General features: G+C 46.1%; 3 protein-coding genes across 3 annotated transcripts in view; 1 reads left to right on the top strand and 2 right to left on the bottom strand.

Annotated features, from left to right (window-relative positions):
* Positions 1-380, bottom strand: part of efcab2 (EF-hand calcium binding domain 2) — a 6,792-nt gene extending 6,412 nt beyond the window's left edge. The window contains exon 1 of the mRNA XM_063007577.1: positions 294-380. Within this exon, the coding sequence (XP_062863647.1) occupies positions 294-318 (25 nt within the window). The 5' untranslated portion in view covers positions 319-380. The remainder of the gene's footprint in view (positions 1-293) is intronic.
* Positions 381-1,886: 1,506 nt separating this feature from the next.
* nrde2 (NRDE-2, necessary for RNA interference, domain containing) lies at positions 1,887-12,499 on the bottom strand. Its single transcript, XM_063007787.1, has 14 exons — positions 12,423-12,499; positions 11,523-11,619; positions 11,189-11,365; positions 10,598-10,738; positions 9,760-10,210; positions 9,080-9,491; positions 8,857-8,990; positions 8,372-8,495; positions 4,251-4,423; positions 3,765-4,166; positions 2,814-3,670; positions 2,527-2,668; positions 2,243-2,314; positions 1,887-2,119 (listed from the first exon to the last, which is right to left on the bottom strand). Exons 1-14 carry the CDS (start codon positions 12,487-12,489, stop codon positions 1,994-1,996), a joined length of 3,375 nt encoding a protein of 1,124 aa, XP_062863857.1. The 5' UTR covers positions 12,490-12,499; the 3' UTR covers positions 1,887-1,993.
* Positions 12,500-13,074: 575 nt separating this feature from the next.
* Positions 13,075-18,611, top strand: sparcl2 (SPARC-like 2). The gene is made up of 9 exons (XM_063008048.1): positions 13,075-13,160; positions 13,333-13,431; positions 13,788-13,860; positions 14,418-14,529; positions 14,772-14,890; positions 14,999-15,147; positions 16,942-17,054; positions 18,126-18,230; positions 18,318-18,611. Exons 2-8 carry the CDS (start codon positions 13,369-13,371, stop codon positions 18,211-18,213), a joined length of 717 nt encoding a protein of 238 aa, XP_062864118.1. The 5' UTR covers positions 13,075-13,160; positions 13,333-13,368; the 3' UTR covers positions 18,214-18,230; positions 18,318-18,611.
* Positions 18,612-20,408: the final 1,797 nt, after the last annotated feature.

Genomic DNA, 20,408 nt, shown 5'->3' with positions numbered 1-20,408 from the left:
TGCAGATTCCTTCATTTATGTGCTGAATTTAACTTTGTGGATTAAAAAACAACATGAAATGAGCCTGAATGAATAATTTACATCTTAATTAGCCTGAATAATAAAAGCGAGCTGTACGGAACACTGTTACAGAACTCTTTAATAGAAACAGCGGACCGTACACTAAACAAACGCTTCTGCTCATAAAGAAAACAAACCGAAACTCTTCCTCACATTAGAAATAATCATTTAAATAAATAATTAAATAAATAAATAAATGATATACAGAACTCTTATATAAACTGCACTCTTACCTGCTGAATCTTTATCATCCGCCATTACTAACACTGTTGGTTGCTAGGAAACACAGACGCTCTCAAGGAATCTCGCGAGACTTTACATCTGTTTTCTCTACAGAGGCAAAAATCTAAATCTCGCGAGAGTTCCGTTCACTTTCATTCCAGTCAGTTTTTAGTTAATTTTACAGTAAAGACAAAACCAGCTAAAATTACTATATAATTATATTGTATTTACTATCTATATTTACTACACTGTTTATTTTATTACTTTAATGTACTAAAATGCACCTTGTTGTCTCTGGGGTGGAATTATGATTCATTGTCAGGGGTGCACATAACATTTTTGGTCTGGTGCTCATCATCACTTCCCTCCTGACTGCTCTCCTCACTTTCTTCCTCTCCTTCAAACATGGTGGATGATGATGAAGGCTGACTTCTTTCTCAGACATCCCAAGTTGCAAAAACTCATTTCAGGGAGGTACCCCTGGACCCCGACCCCCCAAGCCCCCAGATAGTGTGAAGTGTGAAAGATAATAGATTTATGTTCCCTACATAGTGCACTAGATTGTATATTAGAAAAGAATTTATGTTCCTTACTTAGTGCACTAGATAGTGTACTGATAATAGACTTATGTTTCTAACATAATGCTTTAGGTAGCGTAATGGTTAACGGATTTATGTTGCCTACATAGTGCACTAAACAATGTATTAGATAACGCATTCATGTTCACTACGTAGTGCACTAGAAAGTATAACTAGATGATGATGTGTTCCTTATGCACTAGATAGTGTATTACATAATTAATTATGTTCCCTACCTAGTATATTAGATATGAATTTATGTTCTCTACTTAGTGCACTATATTAGTATATTAGACAATTGATTTATGTTCCCTACACAGTGCGCTAGATTGTATATCAGATAACGGATTTAATACGCGATCGGAGAAAACTTAGTAACTTTACAATGGAGCGAGGAAATGTCTCAGAGTAGGGAACCATGCGATCAGCGGTACACAGAACATGCACAAGGGAATCACCGATCGCAACCATCTGACGCAATTTGGGAACTACAGTACTGAAACCAACTTCGTCTTCCACTCATCTCCTAAACCACAGTCATGGAAGAGTTGCAGAAGCCCGTTCAGTATGTCCTATTCAAAAAAACATTTTGGTACGCAAACGCGTTTCTCGTTGTAATGCATGCTGCGCATCGTTAATTTTGACTACGCATGCGCACCACTTATGTGCATCCCTTGTTGTTTCATTGTTGTTTACTGCACTTACACGGTTTGGACACCAGAGGGCGAAAATACCCCAACAATCAAACTCTCTCTCTCTCTCTCTCTCTCTACATATATACACTAACGAGCCAAAACATTAGGACCACCCAGTAATATACATTCTACTATACATACAGCTGTGACCCACCAAGTCACGATCACCACAGGACTAAAGAAATCCTGAAGTATCTGGTACCAGTAATGAATAGAATTTCACTAAAGTAAAGAGCACAGAGGAAGGGACGAGGGAGGAAGGGAACATGGAGGAAGGGTACAGTGATTTAGAGATTTGGAACACAAGCACACAAACGAGTAACTAGTTCAATTCAGATTCAAACTCTCAATCTGTTTTAATAACTAAAATAAATAATGTACAAATAAGAGGCATGGCTGTGGATGGGAGGAGATGCCAGATGCATTATGGGAAACGTTCTAGTCCTCCAGCAGAATATCAATTTCTTCCATCAGGGTTCTGAGTCGAAGCTCTTTCTCCGTCAGAAGATCCAAAAACTCCTGAACCTGATCAGGAAACAGCTGCACAGCATCCATGTACAGAGCCTGTACACACACACACACACACACACACACACACACACACACACACACACACACACACACACGATCAGATCATGATGAGATGAGAAGCAGAAGTGTGGATGTAAGAATTAGAACGGTACTCACTTTAACCCAGGGAACGTTCTGTAACGCTTTATAGAAGATTCCTCTTCCTCTCTCTACATCTCCATTACACACCTGCACACATCATCATCATCTTCATCACTATCACCAGTATCATCACACTCATCATCATCACCTCATCAGTAATAACCTAAACAATGCTGATAATAATGAATTCAGATTAATTTAAGTTGAGTGTTCAGTGCTGGACCTGCTCCTGTGCCTCAGGTTGTTGTGGGATTGGAACACAGTCAGTCAGTCAGTGATTGAATGAATGAGGAGTTTACCGTGTAACTGATGTACATCCTCCACAGCAGGGGGCAGCGTGCACCACTCTCTGTTCCTACTGCAGCTTCAAACAGGGAGCGGATACGGTTGCTAAGGCCTGTGTCCGGGAAGATGGGCAGGGCGTCGGCTGAAAGTCCCGACCTGCGCGCGCGCGCACACACACACACACACACACACACACACACACACACGTGTTTCCATTAGTCAGAAATGATTTAAATGAATGTAACATGATGAGTTTGTGTAATCAGGAATCTTTTGTTCCCCTTTGCACTACATTTGTTACCTCAGTACTGCGTCTATTCGCTCTTTCCTCCGTTGTTCAGTTGTCACGGTGAACAGCGGCGGTATGACACTCTGGCTGCTCTTGACGACGGCGTTGAGGAACCTGCGTGTCTGTGCGGCGCTGTAGTTGTGCGTATCGACCTGTAGGTGGAGCCTCCACAGGGTGGCGCTGTGGGGCAGCAGGGTCAGTGCGTCGCTCAGCGCTGATTTGAGTCGCCTCAGTGGAAAGATCCTGACAGTGGCGTGATGGTGTAACAGCGCCACATGCTGGAGACACACCGCCTCACACTCCGCCGTTCCCTTCACGTTCTCTCTCGTCTGAGTGAACACCCAATCGGCCGCGTCCACGCCCACCGTTAAATACTGAAACAGTCCAAAGCAGCCAATCAGAGCGGAGGGATTCTGACCCGCCCCGCCCTCCGATACAGCGCGCTCGTACGCTTTGCGAGCCTTCAGAATGGACACTGCACTAACTTCTCCTGCAAAGGGCCTGTAGGTGGCGCCCTCCGCAAGCTTAGTGAGAACGTACACCCCGCGAGAGGATGTGGGTGTGGTCTCCGGGACAGCCGTTCTCTCTGTGAGCATCAGTTCCACTTCTAACTGGGCGTACAGCAAGCAGAGGTCACAGAGGGCGGAGTCACGAAGTCCAGAGGTGCCACCCAATGTGAGGGCGGAGTCAAAGACCCGGCGCGCCTCATCGACGTTACCCAGAATCCACTCGACGTGAGCGTACTCCCGCCACAGAGATAAATTACAGCGGTTCTCCTGCTGCTTCAGGACCTGCTTCAATAATCGCTTACTGCGCCGCCCTTGCAGCCGCGCCCGCTTCTTATTACCGCCGCGTACACACCGTAACACCTGTAACACACACACACGCTGTATTAGCTCATGTACACGCGGCGTCCACATACTTCTGCCCGTCTCACTGTAAGATGAAAGGATTAAATCCCACCCTGAGTTTGTGGTGCTGGATCCAGCAGAGCGTCGGGGTCGATCTCTCCTCAGGAGGAAACAGCGGCAGGATCTGTTCCACAACGTTCCTCAGTAGCTCCTCCCCCTGCTTACACAGCCCCGCCCACCTCCATTTAGAGTCACGCAGCCAGGTCATGTGACCCACGGTGCTGACCCCAGTCACCGGGAGGCCGAGGGAGGTCAGAGGTCGCTCCGTGTCGAGGGGCTCGTCCACGAGGGCGGGGTCATCCAGGAGGGTGGAGTCGTCCAGGGCGGGGCTGCAGGACGGAGGGGCGGAGCTTACAGGCACACCCAGGAAGTGGAGGAAGGACAGCAGGAGACACAGACGAAGCTCCGGGGTCTCGACTCGGATCAGCGACGGTCCGATATCATCGAACAACACCTGTACAGGTAACCACAGCACATCATCCACCACCGATCCACCTACCGCATGCTTCATATCACTCACAGCCGATCAGACTCTCACCTGCCGGTCTGGATCCTCACAGTCCTCCTCCGATTGGCCCTTGGATTTATCTGGTCTCCATGGCAACCAGTGGTTGGCTTCCCTCCGTGACTCCACATCGAGCCAGATTCTCCATTTAGGACGAGATTTATCTTTGATCTCAGTCTCGTCCTGATCCTCCTCCTCCTCCTCCTCTGTAACAACACACACCCACACTGGGTACCTGAATCAGGTGTGTGTGTGTGTAGGTGAGAGTCTTTACCTGGCTCAGGTGTGTGTGTACCTGCCTCAGGTGTGTGTGTGTGTAGGTGAGAGTCTTTACCTGGCTCAGGTGTGTGTGTACCTGCCTCAGGTGTGTGTGTGTGTGTGTGTAGGTGAGAGTCTTTACCTGGCTCAGGTGTGTGTGTACCTGCCTCAGGTGTGTGTGTGTGTAGGTGAGAGTCTTTACCTGGCTCAGGTGTGTGTGTACCTGCCTCAGGTGTGTGTGTGTGTGTGTGTGTGTGTGTGTAGGTGAGAGTCGTTAGCTGGCTCAGGTGTGTGTGTACCTGCCTCAGGTGTGTGTGTGTGTAGGTGAGAGTCTTTACCTGGCTCAGGTGTGTGTGTGTACCTGCCTCAGGTGTGTGTGTGTGTGTGTGTGTGTGTGTGTGTAGGTGAGAGTCGTTAGCTGGCTCAGGTGTGTGTGTACCTGCCTCAGGTGTGTGTGTGTGTGTCTGTGTAGGTGAGAGTCGTTAGCTGGCTCAGGTGTGTGTGTACCTGCCTCAGGTGTGTGTGTGTGTAGGTGAGAGTCTTTACCTGGCTCAGGTGTGTGTGTACCTGCCTCAGGTGTGTGTGTGTGTGTGTGTGTGTGTAGGTGAGAGTCGTTAGCTGGCTCAGGTGTGTGTGTACCTGCCTCAGGTGTGTGTGTGTGTGTCTGTGTAGGTGAGAGTCGTTAGCTGGCTCAGGTGTGTGTGTACCTGCCTCAGGTGTGTGTGTGTGTGAGTGTAGGTGAGAGTCGTTAGCTGGATCAGGTGTGTGTGTACCTGCCTCAGGTGTGTGTGTGTGTGTCTGTGTAGGTGAGAGTCGTTACCTGGCTCAGGTGTGTGTGTACCTGCCTCAGGTGTGTGTGTGTGTGTGTGAGTGTAGGTGAGAGTCGTTACCTGGCTCAGGTGTGTGTGTACCTGCCTCAGGTGTGTGTGTGTGTGAGTGTAGGTGAGAGTCGTTACCTGGCTCAGGTGTGTGTGTACCTGCCTCAGGTGTGTGTGTGTGTGAGTGTAGGTGAGAGTCGTTAGCTGGATCAGGTGTGTGTGTACCTGCCTCAGGTGTGTGTGTGTGTGTGTGAGTGTAGGTGAGAGTCGTTACCTGGCTCAGGTGTGTGTGTACCTGCCTCAGGTGTGTGTGTGTGTGAGTGTAGGTGAGAGTCGTTAGCTGGATCAGGTGTGTGTGTACCTGCCTCAGGTGTGTGTGTGTGTGTCTGTGTAGGTGAGAGTCGTTACCTGGCTCAGGTGTGTGTGTACCTGCCTCAGGTGTGTGTGTGTGTAGGTGAGAGTCTTTACCTGGCTCAGGTGTGTGTGTACCTGCCTCAGGTGTGTGTGTGTGTGTGAGTGTAGGTGAGAGTCGTTACCTGGCTCAGGTGTGTGTGTACCTGCCTCAGGTGTGTGTGTGTGTGTCTGTGTAGGTGAGAGTCGTTAGCTGGCTCAGGTGTGTGTGTACCTGCCTCAGGTGTGTGTGTGTGTGTGAGTCGTTAGCTGGATCAGGTGTGTGTGTACCTGCCTCAGGTGTGTGTGTGTGTGTCTGTGTAGGTGAGAGTCGTTACCTGGCTCAGGTGTGTGTGTACCTGCCTCAGGTGTGTGTGTGTGTAGGTGAGAGTCTTTACCTGGCTCAGGTGTGTGTGTACCTGCCTCAGGTGTGTGTGTGTGTGTCTGTGTAGGTGAGAGTCGTTAGCTGGCTCAGGTGTGTGTGTACCTGCCTCAGGTGTGTGTGTGTGTGTCTGTGTAGGTGAGAGTCGTTAGCTGGCTCAGGTGTGTGTGTACCTGCCTCAGGTGTGTGTGTGTGTGTGTGTGTGTGTAGGTGAGAGTCGTTAGCTGGATCAGGTGTGTGTGTACCTGCCTCAGGTGTGTGTGTGTGTGTCTGTGTAGGTGAGAGTCGTTAGCTGGCTCAGGTGTGTGTGTACCTGCCTCAGGTGTGTGTGTGTGAGTGTAGGTGAGAGTCGTTAGCTGGATCAGGTGTGTGTGTACCTGCCTCAGGTGTGTGTGTGTGTGTCTGTGTAGGTGAGAGTCGTTACCTGGCTCAGGTGTGTGTGTACCTGCCTCAGGTGTGTGTGTGTGTAGGTGAGAGTCTTTACCTGGATCAGGTGTGTGTGTACCTGCCTCAGGTGTGTGTGTGTGTGTCTGTGTAGGTGAGAGTCGTTAGCTGGCTCAGGTGTGTGTGTACCTGCCTCAGGTGTGTGTGTGTGTGTGTGTGTGTGTAGGTGAGAGTCGTTAGCTGGATCAGGTGTGTGTGTACCTGCCTCAGGTGTGTGTGTGTGTGTCTGTGTAGGTGAGAGTCGTTAGCTGGCTCAGGTGTGTGTGTACCTGCCTCAGGTGTGTGTGTGTGAGTGTAGGTGAGAGTCGTTAGCTGGATCAGGTGTGTGTGTACCTGCCTCAGGTGTGTGTGTGTGTGTGAGTGTAGGTGAGAGTCGTTACCTGGCTCAGGTGTGTGTGTACCTGCCTCAGGTGTGTGTGTGTGAGTGTAGGTGAGAGTCGTTACCTGGCTCAGGTGTGTGTGTACCTGCCTCAGGTGTGTGTGTGTGTGAGTGTAGGTGAGAGTCGTTACCTGGCTCAGGTGTGTGTGTACCTGCCTCAGGTGTGTGTGTGTGTGAGTGTAGGTGAGAGTCGTTAGCTGGATCAGGTGTGTGTGTACCTGCCTCAGGTGTGTGTGTGTGTGTGTGAGTGTAGGTGAGAGTCGTTACCTGGCTCAGGTGTGTGTGTACCTGCCTCAGGTGTGTGTGTGTGTGAGTGTAGGTGAGAGTCGTTAGCTGGATCAGGTGTGTGTGTACCTGCCTCAGGTGTGTGTGTGTGTGTCTGTGTAGGTGAGAGTCGTTACCTGGCTCAGGTGTGTGTGTACCTGCCTCAGGTGTGTGTGTGTGTAGGTGAGAGTCTTTACCTGGCTCAGGTGTGTGTGTACCTGCCTCAGGTGTGTGTGTGTGTGTGTGTGAGTGTAGGTGAGAGTCGTTACCTGGCTCAGGTGTGTGTGTACCTGCCTCAGGTGTGTGTGTGTGTGTCTGTGTAGGTGAGAGTCGTTAGCTGGCTCAGGTGTGTGTGTACCTGCCTCAGGTGTGTGTGTGTGTGTGTGTGAGTGTAGGTGAGAGTCGTTACCTGGATCAGGTGTGTGTGTACCTGCCTCAGGTGTGTGTGTGTGTGTCTGTGTAGGTGAGAGTCGTTAGCTGGCTCAGGTGTGTGTGTACCTGCCTCAGGTGTGTGTGTGTGTGTGTGTGTGTGTAGGTGAGAGTCGTTAGCTGGATCAGGTGTGTGTGTACCTGCCTCAGGTGTGTGTGTGTGTGTGTCTGTGTAGGTGAGAGTCGTTAGCTGGCTCAGGTGTGTGTGTACCTGCCTCAGGTGTGTGTGTGTGAGTGTAGGTGAGAGTCGTTAGCTGGATCAGGTGTGTGTGTACCTGCCTCAGGTGTGTGTGTGTGTGTCTGTGTAGGTGAGAGTCGTTACCTGGCTCAGGTGTGTGTGTACCTGCCTCAGGTGTGTGTGTGTGTAGGTGAGAGTCTTTACCTGGCTCAGGTGTGTGTGTACCTGCCTCAGGTGTGTGTGTGTGTGTGTGTGAGTGTAGGTGAGAGTCGTTACCTGGATCAGGTGTGTGTGTACCTGCCTCAGGTGTGTGTGTGTGTGTCTGTGTAGGTGAGAGTCGTTAGCTGGCTCAGGTGTGTGTGTACCTGCCTCAGGTGTGTGTGTGTGTGTGTGTGTGAGTGTAGGTGAGAGTCGTTACCTGGATCAGGTGTGTGTGTACCTGCCTCAGGTGTGTGTGTGTGTGTCTGTGTAGGTGAGAGTCGTTAGCTGGCTCAGGTGTGTGTGTACCTGCCTCAGGTGTGTGTGTGTGTCTGTGTAGGTGAGAGTCGTTAGCTGGCTCAGGTGTGTGTGTACCTGCCTCAGGTGTGTGTGTGTGTAGGTGAGAGTCGTTACCTGGATCAGGTGTCTGTATCCACCCTCCTCTCTCTTGCTGCCTCATCCAGGCGCTCCACCCTCTGGCACCGCTTTCACCCACCCGCGGCTCCCCACTGTCCCAGAACGGTTCAAAGAAATCCACCTACACACACACACACACACACATTACACACACACATTACACACACACACACACACACACATTACACACACACACACACACACACACACACATTACACACACACACACACTCACACACATACATCCATTACACACACACATTACACACACATTACACACACATCCATTCATCTTAAACCCAACAATCATAACTGAGTGTACGGGGTATTTCTACGTGTAGTTGAGAGTGTGTGTATAGTGTGTGTGTGTGTGTGTGTGTATAGTGTGTGTGTGTGTGTGTGTGTATAGTGTGTGTGTGTGTGTGTGTGTATATAGTGTGTGTGTGTGTGTGTGTGTGTATAGTGTGTGTGTGTGTGTATACCTGTTGTTTGGTGGGTAGCTCTCTCACACTCGCTGGTTTGTAGAATGTGAACTCCAGCAGAGCCTGAAACAGTGAGACAGCTTTCTCAGAGTAACCCACCTGCCGCAGGAAGTGGCACTGAGACACAAACACATCTGCAGCACACACACACACACAATATTATTAATTATATTGATCAGATTATATTGATTATGTAGATCAGACAGTGCCGTCTCCGTTTTACCCAGCATGCCCCTCTCTGTGCCCGGCAGTGCAGGGTGTGACGTCATCTGTCCATCCTGCACCGCACTGAGCGTGCTCAGACACTTCCTGTAGACGCCGGTTACCATGGAGACAGAGAAGGAGGAGAAGTGGCTCTGTGTGTACAGGATATATTTCCTCCACAGGGGGGCACTGTTGGGGTGGATGAACACCAGCTTCTTCCACTCCTTCAGCAGGGTGGCGCTATCCCATAATTCCCTGCCCAGCCGGAGCCTCTCCAGCTTCAAATCCACGCTGCCCGGGTTAGCCTCTAGCGCCCGCTCGGCTATACTCAGCTTCCTGTCGCACAGAGCGCGCTCAGAACCGCTGCTGGGACCACGCCCGGTCTCCGCCCCCTGCTGCTGAAGGGCCGAGAGGGAGGAACCAACTTCATCCTGACAAACACAGATAAACGTTTATGATTTACTCTAGGACTCCACCGAACCACATCGAGAGTCTTTATCTACAAACTGTGGTGCTTAAATCTGTAAAATGTCCTCTTTATAGTCATATCCAATCCCCCAACTGTAACTGCCCTTGTCACTGCAGACCCCCACCCCGACTGAGGAGAGAGCAAGCACCTGAGGGTTAAGGGCCTTGCTCAGGGGCCCAACAGTGGGACTTTTACCCCCACCCCAGAGCTCCGGGTGAGTCTGTTATTACCTGGAAGTGAATGAAGTCGATCCACAGCTGAGCATCTGTAGGATTCTCCCTCAGTCTCCTGTTAAACTCCTCAACACGCCCCGTTAAGCAGCCAAGAGGGCGTGGCTGCTCCTCGCCTTTGATCTCTGGCTGACCTTTGCCCTCGCTCCACAGCAGGGTGGCGGGGTCGTACACGCCCAGAGGATCGGAGCGGGCGTGTGTGTGAGGGGCGGAGCCTGACTCCTCCATACAGGGTGGTATAGGGATGAATGTCTGAGGGGTGTGGTCGGGGGGAGGAGCCGGGAGAGTGAGTGTGGGCGGAGCTTCAGATCGGAGCGCTTGCCGATTGGACGGAGAGAAATAGCGCTCCTCTCTCTTCTCCTTGCGTTTCTTTTCGGGGGCGGAGTCTTCCCAAAACACTGCCTGAGTCCTGCTGTCCAATCCCAGCGCAGAGCCGCCCTTCCTCCTGTACCTGCACACACCCACCACACAGACGGATACGGCTGATTGGCTGATCCAACACTGAATTTACTGCACTGATTCAGAGAATCTATACTTCAAAGAGTACAACCGACCAATCAGAGAGAGCCGTACACTATAGAGTCAAAAGTATGTGGACACCCTCCCAATGATCCAGGTGTTTCAGCCCCACACACACACACACACACACACACACACACACACACACACACACACACACACACACACAAACAAATTACTAACAGGTGGATAAAATCAACTATATAGAACTCTGTGTTAGCAGTTTGGGGAAGGCCCTTTCCAGTATAATCCTGTACACACAGCGAGGTGAAGCTGCTGTATATAATCAGTGAATGAGAGGAGGAGGTAATGAAAGTACCTGGAGATGTGAGCTCTGTACAGTGACCTGTACTCCCAGTTTGCAGGGTCCGACTTCCTGTCCACGTAAAATAATCGATCACTCGGATCCTGCAGATCATCCAGCCACAGAACACCGTCCACATTCTTCTGATCCTCTGATCTATCACAGCCGAGATAACACACACACACACACGTGTGTTGTTTCCATGGTTACATAAAGCTGCACCCTAACACTTTTTTATGATTAAATATTTACTGTGTAATTAACATGAATGCTTTCATTACAAATCATCGTTATTCTAATAAATACATTAGGGAAGCACCACACTGTCACCAGTACCCATACTGAAGAACCAGAGCATCCATACCATCACATCAGACTCCCCTTTCCCTTCCTATTCCCTGCTATAACAGTCTCATCCCAAACATCCAATCATGCTGAATAACAAGACTCAGTTTAGCAGATCATTACAACAAACCATTAATAATCATCCTCAGACCTACAGTAGAGTCTAGAGGCACCGGCGCATCATTATGAGGATGTGGAAGTGAAGCAGGGTGAGTGTGTGTGGTGTGTGTGTGTGTGGTTTGTTTGTGGTGTGTGTGGTACCGGGGGGGAGTCTGGGGTTGTTGCTTGAGCAGGTCACTGGGATAAACTGTGTCGGAGTCGCTGCTCTCTGAAGCTCTGCTGCGCTTCTTCTTCTCCTTCTTATTCTTCTTTCTCTCTTTCTTCTCTTTCTTCCTCTTCTTCTTTAACCTGACTTCATCATCATCAGAGTTCTGCACACTGCACAATATATAAGATAAAGATTTCTATTAATATAACACACAAAACACGGAGACATTCAGAATTTATTCTCAGTCGTGTATAAAATCAGATCAGTGTGAGTGTAAGAGAGTGTGTGAGTGTGTGTGTGTAAAAGAGAGTATGTGTGTGTGTGTACCTGGTGCGTGTATCTGGCGAGTCGGTGTTGATGATACGTTGGTGTAGAGAGAGAGCGTCCACACTTCTGAAACTAGAGTTATTCAACCATTCCAGATCTGTAACACACACACACACACACACACACACACACACACACACACAGGGATAAAAGTGAGAATGAGTGTAAATGTACAGAAGAGATTAAAGTTCAGAGGGTGAAAGATTCTGTTTCTCTTCTCTGTGATGTTGTAATGATATACCTGATCACAGATCACTGAGAGATTTAATCATTCTCACTGTGTGGAGCCACGTCTGCCCGAGAGTCATTATATTTATAACTGATTTATTAATAATTATAAAATAAATCTGGTACAGTGATATATCTTACTGCTCAGAGCTTTAGGTAAATGTTCCATTCATCAATTCATGAACTTTAGAATTATAGGTGTTATGTTGTAGATTTGAAGTGAGCTGGTTCAGTGATGAAGGTACTAGAACAGTAATCAGGAGGTCACTGGTTCAAGCCCCACACCTGCCAGGTCGACCTGGACTGTATTTGGTCACTGCTGACTCTGTGGATAAAAGTTTCTACATGTTTTATTAGCATGTGCTGTTTATTATGTTTACTAGAATTCTTTTATTTGTATTTATTCTATTTAGATTATGTTGTGTGTAAAACGTTTAGATTTTGCTCTGATTTATACAGGATTTATTATTTATTCAGTTTTTAATCACAGACTGCGCTGCATGTTCATAATATAATAAAATATTAATAATAAGCTTTATAACTTTAGAGTTCAGGAGATTGAGCAGTATCAGTACTGTAGCACTAGCACCAGGACGATGCTAACTGCTGTTATTCAGATTACGGTTATAAGTATAATTATATATAAATAAACACACTGTGGAATAAACTCACCTGTATTTTTATTTTGATCAGAACTGTCATCATTTAAATCTGACCTAAATGCAGGAAACAGCGACATAATGTAGATAATCCTGTTAGCTCAACATGCTAACCAGGCTACAACACTAAACACCGTCGCTCGTGTATGACGTCATCGAGGCGCGTCCCAGCTCTCACAGTGTAGCGCTAATCATATTAACTCTTCAATATAAATAAATAAACAGAATTAAGACATTAATAACTTCTATGTCATATTCTATATTAATACTTAATGTTTAATAGAGATACTGAATTACAGTTTAAAAACGGTGTCCTTGTGAGGACTGATGGTACTGAATGTGTCTCTGTGCTTCATTGTTCACTAATCTAAATAAATCTAAATTTTAAATAAACATGTTTTTATATCTGGTTTGTTTTAAATAAAAAAGAACAATAACTGCTGTATTATGTATTTTTGCTCTCATTCTAAATGTAGTGACTACAACAGTCTAAAGCAGAGGGAATGTTCACTACTGTGCATTAATAATAATGAGCTGTTTTATCATCTTACTGTTCGACTATTGGAAGTTTTGGGTGGAACCTTCAGCTGCAGCACGGCTACCTGAGAGAGAAAGAGAACGTGAGAGAGAAGGAGGAGAAATCAGAACAGTGGGAGAATAAATCAGATGAACGATGAATGTCTGGTACTGACTGAGAGACGAAGAGAGAAATAAAACCACGAAAACCAGAAATACTGACACAGAGAGTTCGGTAAGAGACAGTTTAACAACTACACCATGTTTTATTACTGAGTTAATACTAACAGTGTTACAACTGTAATAACATGATTAATTAATGAGTTATTACTAACAGTGTAACAACTACACCATGCTTTATAACTGAGTTCTTCTTCTTCTTATTATTATTATTATTATTATTACAGTGGAGCGTGGTGTGGATGTAAACACACTGAGGTGAGATGACGCTGCACACACACCTCATCCTGATCTTCCTTATGACCTTTAACCTCTGCATCATTGAGGTGAGTAACCATGACAACAGCATCATTAACCACAACTGTATATCTGGTTTTATTAATGAGTATAATTAATAAGTACAATAATATGTGTACATGTTTATGTTTCTTCATCTCTGATCACACCAGGATTATTATTATTATTATACGTGAACACACATCTGCAACCTGTTACTTTAACATAGTACACACACACACACACACACATGTACACATGTAAACATACACACACACACTTACATACACAAAGTGAGTAGATGAGAATTGCAGCTTCAGGTGGATCAGAATCTGCAGGCCATGTGTGCAGAGGAATGCAGTGAATGTACAAAAGTGTGTGTGTAACTGTATGTGTGTGTGTGTAGGGAGGCCATGCCCGGTGCAGACAGGAGAAGATGGAGAGGGATTTAAAGCCGTACGTGGGTCGAGTGGATCCAGGTGATATCAGATTACAGGGTTCACAAACTTTTTCTCTTATAAGCAGAATCGTGGTTCTTCATCCAGCTGCTGATAAACATCAGTCACAGTCGAACCTGGGACAACGTCTAACAGCTGTGTGGTAACCACCAGGTTACCACAAGCTGGTAGAAGATGATTCTGACAGTCACACATCAGGCTCATACAGCAGTGAGGAGGATTCACATTAACAGTCTCTAAGTTGTGCCACACCATCACCATTAGGATCAAACCCTCCGTGTGCTGGTGTACTGTGTGTTTAATGCTTCTGTTGAGCTTTATGTGATGGAGCTTCAGCTTCAGTTCAGTGTGATGGTCTCGTCTGTCTCCTGAACATCGTCTCTGAGATGCTGTGGAACACCGACTGCTCTGTAATGGTTGTTAGGAGAGTGGTTTCCTTTGGGATGTTCTTTCATTAAAACTTTATCAGGATTTTATCTAGAAGTTTCTGTAGCTCATTTGCTGTGTTCTTTTTCAACATGGCTGTCTGTGCTCTTGGTGTAATCTAAGCATGAATGTTTATGGTCGATGTTCCTCAGGGTTCCTCTGTGAGATGCTCAAGTGTTACTTTCCTGTTGGATCATGGTGTCGGGTGGTGAAGGATGGAAATGTTCTCACACCAAAGTGTGTGTGTCCCACCACCTGCCCTCGGTGAGGACATACAACATCCATCCATCATCCATCCATCCATCCAACCACCCATCCACCCATCATCCATCCATCCACCTATCGTCCATCCATTATCCACTCATCTATCATCCATCCATCCACCTATCATCCATCCATTATCCACTCATCTATCATCCATCCATCCATCATCAATCCATCATCCATCCATCATCCAATCATCCATCCATCCATGACACAAATAACTAACGTGTGTGTGTGTACAGGCAGGGGGCGCCGGTGTGCAGTGTTGTTGGTAAGACCTACCATAACGAGTGTCTCCTTCATAAAGAGGCGTGCCGTAAAAAACGCCGAATTGGAAAAGCACATGATGGACCATGTTTCGGTACAAAACACACACACACACACACACACACACACACACACACACACACACACTCAATTCACACAATTCATCTCACATCTGTGTGTGTGATTGTGTGTGTGTTTCTAGAGGTTGGAGAGTGTACAGCACTTGAACTGGACCAGTTTCCCTACAGGCTGCTCGACTGGTTCCTGTTAATCAGCAGGATGGGAAAATCATTCACTTCAGTACCCACACCTAGCTGCATCTCACACACACACCGGGTACAGCTGGCACAGGTAACTAACACACACACACACACCGGGTACAGCTGGTACAGGTAACTAACACACACACACACCGGGTACAGCTGGCACAGGTAACTAACACACACACACACCGGGTACAGCTGGTACAGGTAACTAACACACACACACACCGGGTACAGCTGGTACAGGTAACTAACACACACACACACCGGGTACAGCTGGTACAGGTAACTAACACACACACACACACCGGGTACAGCTGGCACATGTAACTAACACACACACACACACCGGGTACAGCTGGTACAGGTAACTAACACACACACACACACCGGGTACAGCTGGTACAGGTAACTAACACACACACACCGGGTACAGCTGGTACAGGTAACTAACACACACACACACACACACCGGGTACAGCTGGTACAGGTAACTAACACACACACACACACACACACCGGGTACAGCTGGTACAGGTAACTAACACACACACACACCGGGTACAGCTGGTACAGGTAACTAACACACACACACACACACACCGGGTACAGCTGGTACAGGTAACTAACACACACACACCGGGTACAGGTAACTAACACACACACACACACACCGGGTACAGCTGGTACAGGTAACTAACACACACACCGGGTACAGCTGGCACAGGTAACTAACACACACACACCGGGTACAGCTGGTACAGGTAACTAACACACACACACACCGGGTACAGCTGGTACAGGTAACTAACACACACACACACACACACACCGGGTACAGCTGGTACAGGTAACTAACACACACACACCGGGTACAGCTGGTACAGGTAACTAACACACACACACACACCGGGTACAGCTGGTACAGGTAACTAACACACACACACCGGGTACAGCTGGTACAGGTAACTAACACACACACACACACACACACCGGGTACAGCTGGTACAGGTAACTAACACACACACACACACACCGGGTACAGCTGGCACATGTAACTAACACACACACACACACACACACCGGGTACAGCTGGTACAGCTGGGGACAGTGGTAGCCTAGTGGGTAGAGCTTTGGGCTATCAACCGGAAGATTGGCTGTTCAAATCCAGGCTCTGCTATGCAGCCACTGTTGGGTCCTTGAGCAAGACCCTTAACCCTCTCTGCTCCAGGGGCGCCGTAAGTTGGCTGACCCTGCGCTCTGACCCCAGCTTCCAACACCAGCTGGGATATGCGAAGAAAGAATTTCATTGTACTGTACACCTGTATATGTATACATGACAAATAAAGGATATCTTTCTTTCTTTCTTTGGTACAGGTAACTAACACACACACACACACACACACACCGGGTACAGCTGGTACAGGTAACTAACACACACACACACCGGGTACAGCTGGTACAGGTAACTAACACACACACACACACCGGGTACAGCTGGTACAGGTAACTAACACACACACACACCGGGTATAGCTGGTACAGGTAACTAACACACACACACACACACCGGGTACAGCTGGTACAGGTAACTAACACACACACACACACACACCGGGTACAGCTGGTACAGGTAACACACACACACACACACCGGGTACAGCTGGTACAGGTAACTAACACACACACACACACACCGGGTACAGCTGGTACAGGTAACTAACACACACACACACACACCGGGTACAGCTGGTACAGGTAACACACACACACACACCGGGTACAGCTGGTACAGGTAACACACACACACACACACCGGGTACAGCTGGTACAGGTAACACACACACACACTCTCTCTCTCGCTCTCTCTCTCTGGATCAGAGCTGGTTCTCCATGATGGATGCTGATGGTGATGGGAAGCTGAAGATGAAAGATCTGAAGAAGCTTCACTATAAGAAAATTCCACTGGAGCAGTGCGCCAGGACGTTCCTTCAGTAAATACAAACACACACACTTTCAGCAGCTCTTTCTACTGACACAAGCACCTGCTAAGAGCTTCATAACCACAACGCGGCGCTGTTACTGTAAACTTCATAAAAATGTATTCAGTGTAACACGGCTGGACCTCCTTTAGTTTGTAGCCGCAATTATTATTATTATTATTATTATTATTATTATTATTATGATTATGATTATTATTATTATTATTATTAATTATTAATTATTAATTATTAATTATTATTATTCATTTAAACTTTACCGGCTGGTATAAAAACACAAAACTAATTAAAGCGTTAAAATAAGACGACCCTAACCCTAACCCAGGTGGCGCTGTTACAAAGACAAAAGCACTGAGGTACAGAAATCTGAACATGATATTTTGGATTATTACTGAGCTAAAGGTGTTTTAATTATGATGCATTAATTATAAGATAGATTTTCTGCTGCAGTGCTGGATCTGAAACACAGTCTAGATTTATACTTTATATTACAGATCTGTTTGTTTTATACTGAGCTGTAATGATATATTAATACCTTAAATTCTGCTAACCAGGCCTATATTACACTTTCTCTTTACATTTGAATTATCGGAGTATTTAAATATTTGTTATACATTTAGTTCGGATTCGGTATATTTTGGGTCGTAACAAAACCCTCAGACCCTAAACTTTACAGTTCTGACCTTCAGCTGAAGGTTACGGGACAGAATGAATCTCATCTGAGTAATTAAACTCCGTCTGTTCTCAGTGTCACAGGATCCATTATCAGATTTTATGAGCTCATATTTCCTGTGATTTTACACTCCATCTGCAGCCGCCCACCATTCATGTGTTCATCACTCTCCATCTCTCACACACACACACACACACACACACACACACACACACACACACACACACACACACACACACACACACACACACACACACACACAGCTCTGAGTTAACCGGGGTGAATCTGATCTACAGTGTGCAGGGATATCAGTGTACTGTCATAAATAAATCTAAATATTATAATCATGTGTGTGTGTGTGTGTGTGTGTGTGTGTGTGTGTGTGTGTGTAGGTCATGTGACAGTAACAGAAATAAGAAAGTTACTCTGAGTGAGTGGACTTCCTGTTTGGTGGATCGATCTGAGCGCTGGTTTCCCTAACCGCTAGAAGTTCATGTGTGAGTAACAGTTATTATTATTATTATTTTTATTATTATTATTATTATTATTTTATTATATTTTAATGTTTTTTATTTAAATTACAGCAGTAAAAATGGACTCGACTAAACTGTGTCACAGAAAACGTCAGAACAGCAGAACCGACCTGAACACCCAAAACCACACCGAGTAAATTACAATCCTGCTATACACCAGCAGAGAGTATGGGGATTTGTGTCCTCTACACTCATCACTACCAGGTGCAGAAAATCATCACAATTTTATCATAATAATCATAGTTATCAGATGGCAGAAGAACATGAAGATGTTTTTAATATTTTTATGTTATTTTACAGATTTAACGTTATTATTTTCTTCAGCATAAAAATATCTCATTATAATTTTACACAAACTATATAATCTTCATTATTTCATGAATTTTCCTGCATGTTGTTTATTCATTTCTGTTTTATTTACATGATTAAAATCTGCTTCAGCTCCGTGTATCTGCAGTATTTTTATCTTTAATAATAAATTTGGATCTGATCCTGTTTATTTTAATGAATCCTTGTTGCCTTATGATTGTAATAAATAATTAAACCGACTTTTTTAGTTCCTGAGTGTAAAATGAAACTACAGAATAAAAAGATGCTGAGGGATAAAGCAGTGGGTGGATGAGAGGAGATGAAGTGCGGTGGAGGGTGAATAATGAGTGAACACAGAGCAGATGGAGGATAAACTGGGTGAGATGATGGAGGGTCGGATCAGCACAACACAAACACGGATCTGAACGATGAAAATCTGATTAAATACAGTCAAGACATGATGGAACAGGAACCAAGGATCTCTGACAAAAGATTATTAATCAGAAGGTTGTGGGTTCTAAGCTGGTACTGTTAGAACTTTCAACCTTTAACTGTTGATCTCAACAAACTGTCGAGGACTGAAACACCAAATAAATCTAAATGTGGGTGAACAAGAGGAGGAACCAGTGTGTGAATGAGGGGCTAAACTCATCCTCATCTTCATCCTGGTGTCTATAAAGTGGTGCCTCTTCCTATCCCTGAGCTTCCACCTGAGCCCACTGTTCCACCTCACTGATACTGTTTATGTTTCACATTCAGTTCATAGTTTTAATACTTGATGCTCCTGAAGTTTAGCACTCAGTGTTTGGCCCTTCTGGGACTCTGTTAGTTGCCTCGTATTATAAGAAATCACTACAGTGGATCTCCATGATGGGAGCAGCTTTATCTGATAAACGCTGTAATGAAGTTTGTTGTGGTGAAAATCTCAGCAGCTTTTAACAAAATAACCAACCCGTCTAGTAGCAACAACTAATCAACACTCAACATCCCTCAGATCTGATCATTTCTCTGCTCTGATGTGTGATGAACTGAAGCTGTAGGACTGTAACTGCATGATTTTATACACTGTGCTGCTGCTGCATCAGTACATGAAGCAGTGTTCCTAATAAAGTGGCCACTCAATGGATGACATCATGTGTCACGTTTCAAAACCCCAGAGGATAAAACACACACACACACACACACACACACACACTCACACACACACACACTCTCACACACACACACACACACACACACACACTCACACGTACACACACGCACACACACACTCACACACACACACTCTCACACTCTCACACACTCACACACACACACACACACACACACACACACACACACTGCTCTCTTTCTGTCATCTCTGGTTCTTCTCCTTTCTCCTTGATCTTCATAACTCATAAATTATTAACATCTCACCACAAACGCAGCTCCATCTAACCATCGTTTAAAACCGAATAAAAAGTCACTTCAGTAACTCAGATAATCAGCAGCCTTGATTTTAATAAACTAATAATATTTAATAAAATTTAATAATATCATATTATCTATTAAAAACACTTAAACTTTCATTCTGTTGTGATTATCGGGTGAATATTGAAGCAGCTCAGCAGCAGAACGGTGACGATTAACTCAGATGATTTAGTGAGTAAATCTTTACTGTGTTTAATGTGGGTCCTAAAATCCTGAAGTGACAAATAAGTCGAGGTGAAGAGCCCAATTCATGAGATTTTCAGGGGCCCCAAAATTCCTCCAGTCACCCCTGGTGCAAACACACACACACACACACACACACACACACACACACACACACACACACAGTGTGAGAGAGGAGAG

This window comes from Trichomycterus rosablanca, chromosome 13 (genome assembly GCF_030014385.1).
Source record: "Trichomycterus rosablanca isolate fTriRos1 chromosome 13, fTriRos1.hap1, whole genome shotgun sequence".
Lineage (NCBI taxonomy): Eukaryota > Metazoa > Chordata > Actinopteri > Siluriformes > Trichomycteridae > Trichomycterus > Trichomycterus rosablanca.
This window is presented reverse-complemented; position numbering and strand designations above follow the sequence as displayed.

Excerpts from the sequence above, each read along its gene's own strand:
- nrde2 (XM_063007787.1), bottom strand. The coding sequence starts at position 12,489 with ATGTCGCTGTTTCCTGCATTTAGGTCAGATTTAAATGATGACAGTTCT. Across the intron at positions 8,991-9,079 it reads CACAGAGAGGGGCATGCTGG|ATGTGTTTGTGTCTCAGTGC; the intron begins GTAAAACGGAGA and ends TGTGTGCTGCAG. Across the intron at positions 8,496-8,856 it reads AGCTACCCACCAAACAACAG|GTGGATTTCTTTGAACCGTT; the intron begins GTATACACACAC and ends GTGTGTGTGTAG.
- sparcl2 (XM_063008048.1), top strand. The coding sequence starts at position 13,369 with ATGACGCTGCACACACACCTCATCCTGATCTTCCTTATGACCTTTAAC. Across the intron at positions 13,861-14,417 it reads CGTGGGTCGAGTGGATCCAG|GGTTCCTCTGTGAGATGCTC; the intron begins GTGATATCAGAT and ends GATGTTCCTCAG. Across the intron at positions 14,891-14,998 it reads ACATGATGGACCATGTTTCG|AGGTTGGAGAGTGTACAGCA; the intron begins GTACAAAACACA and ends GTGTGTTTCTAG.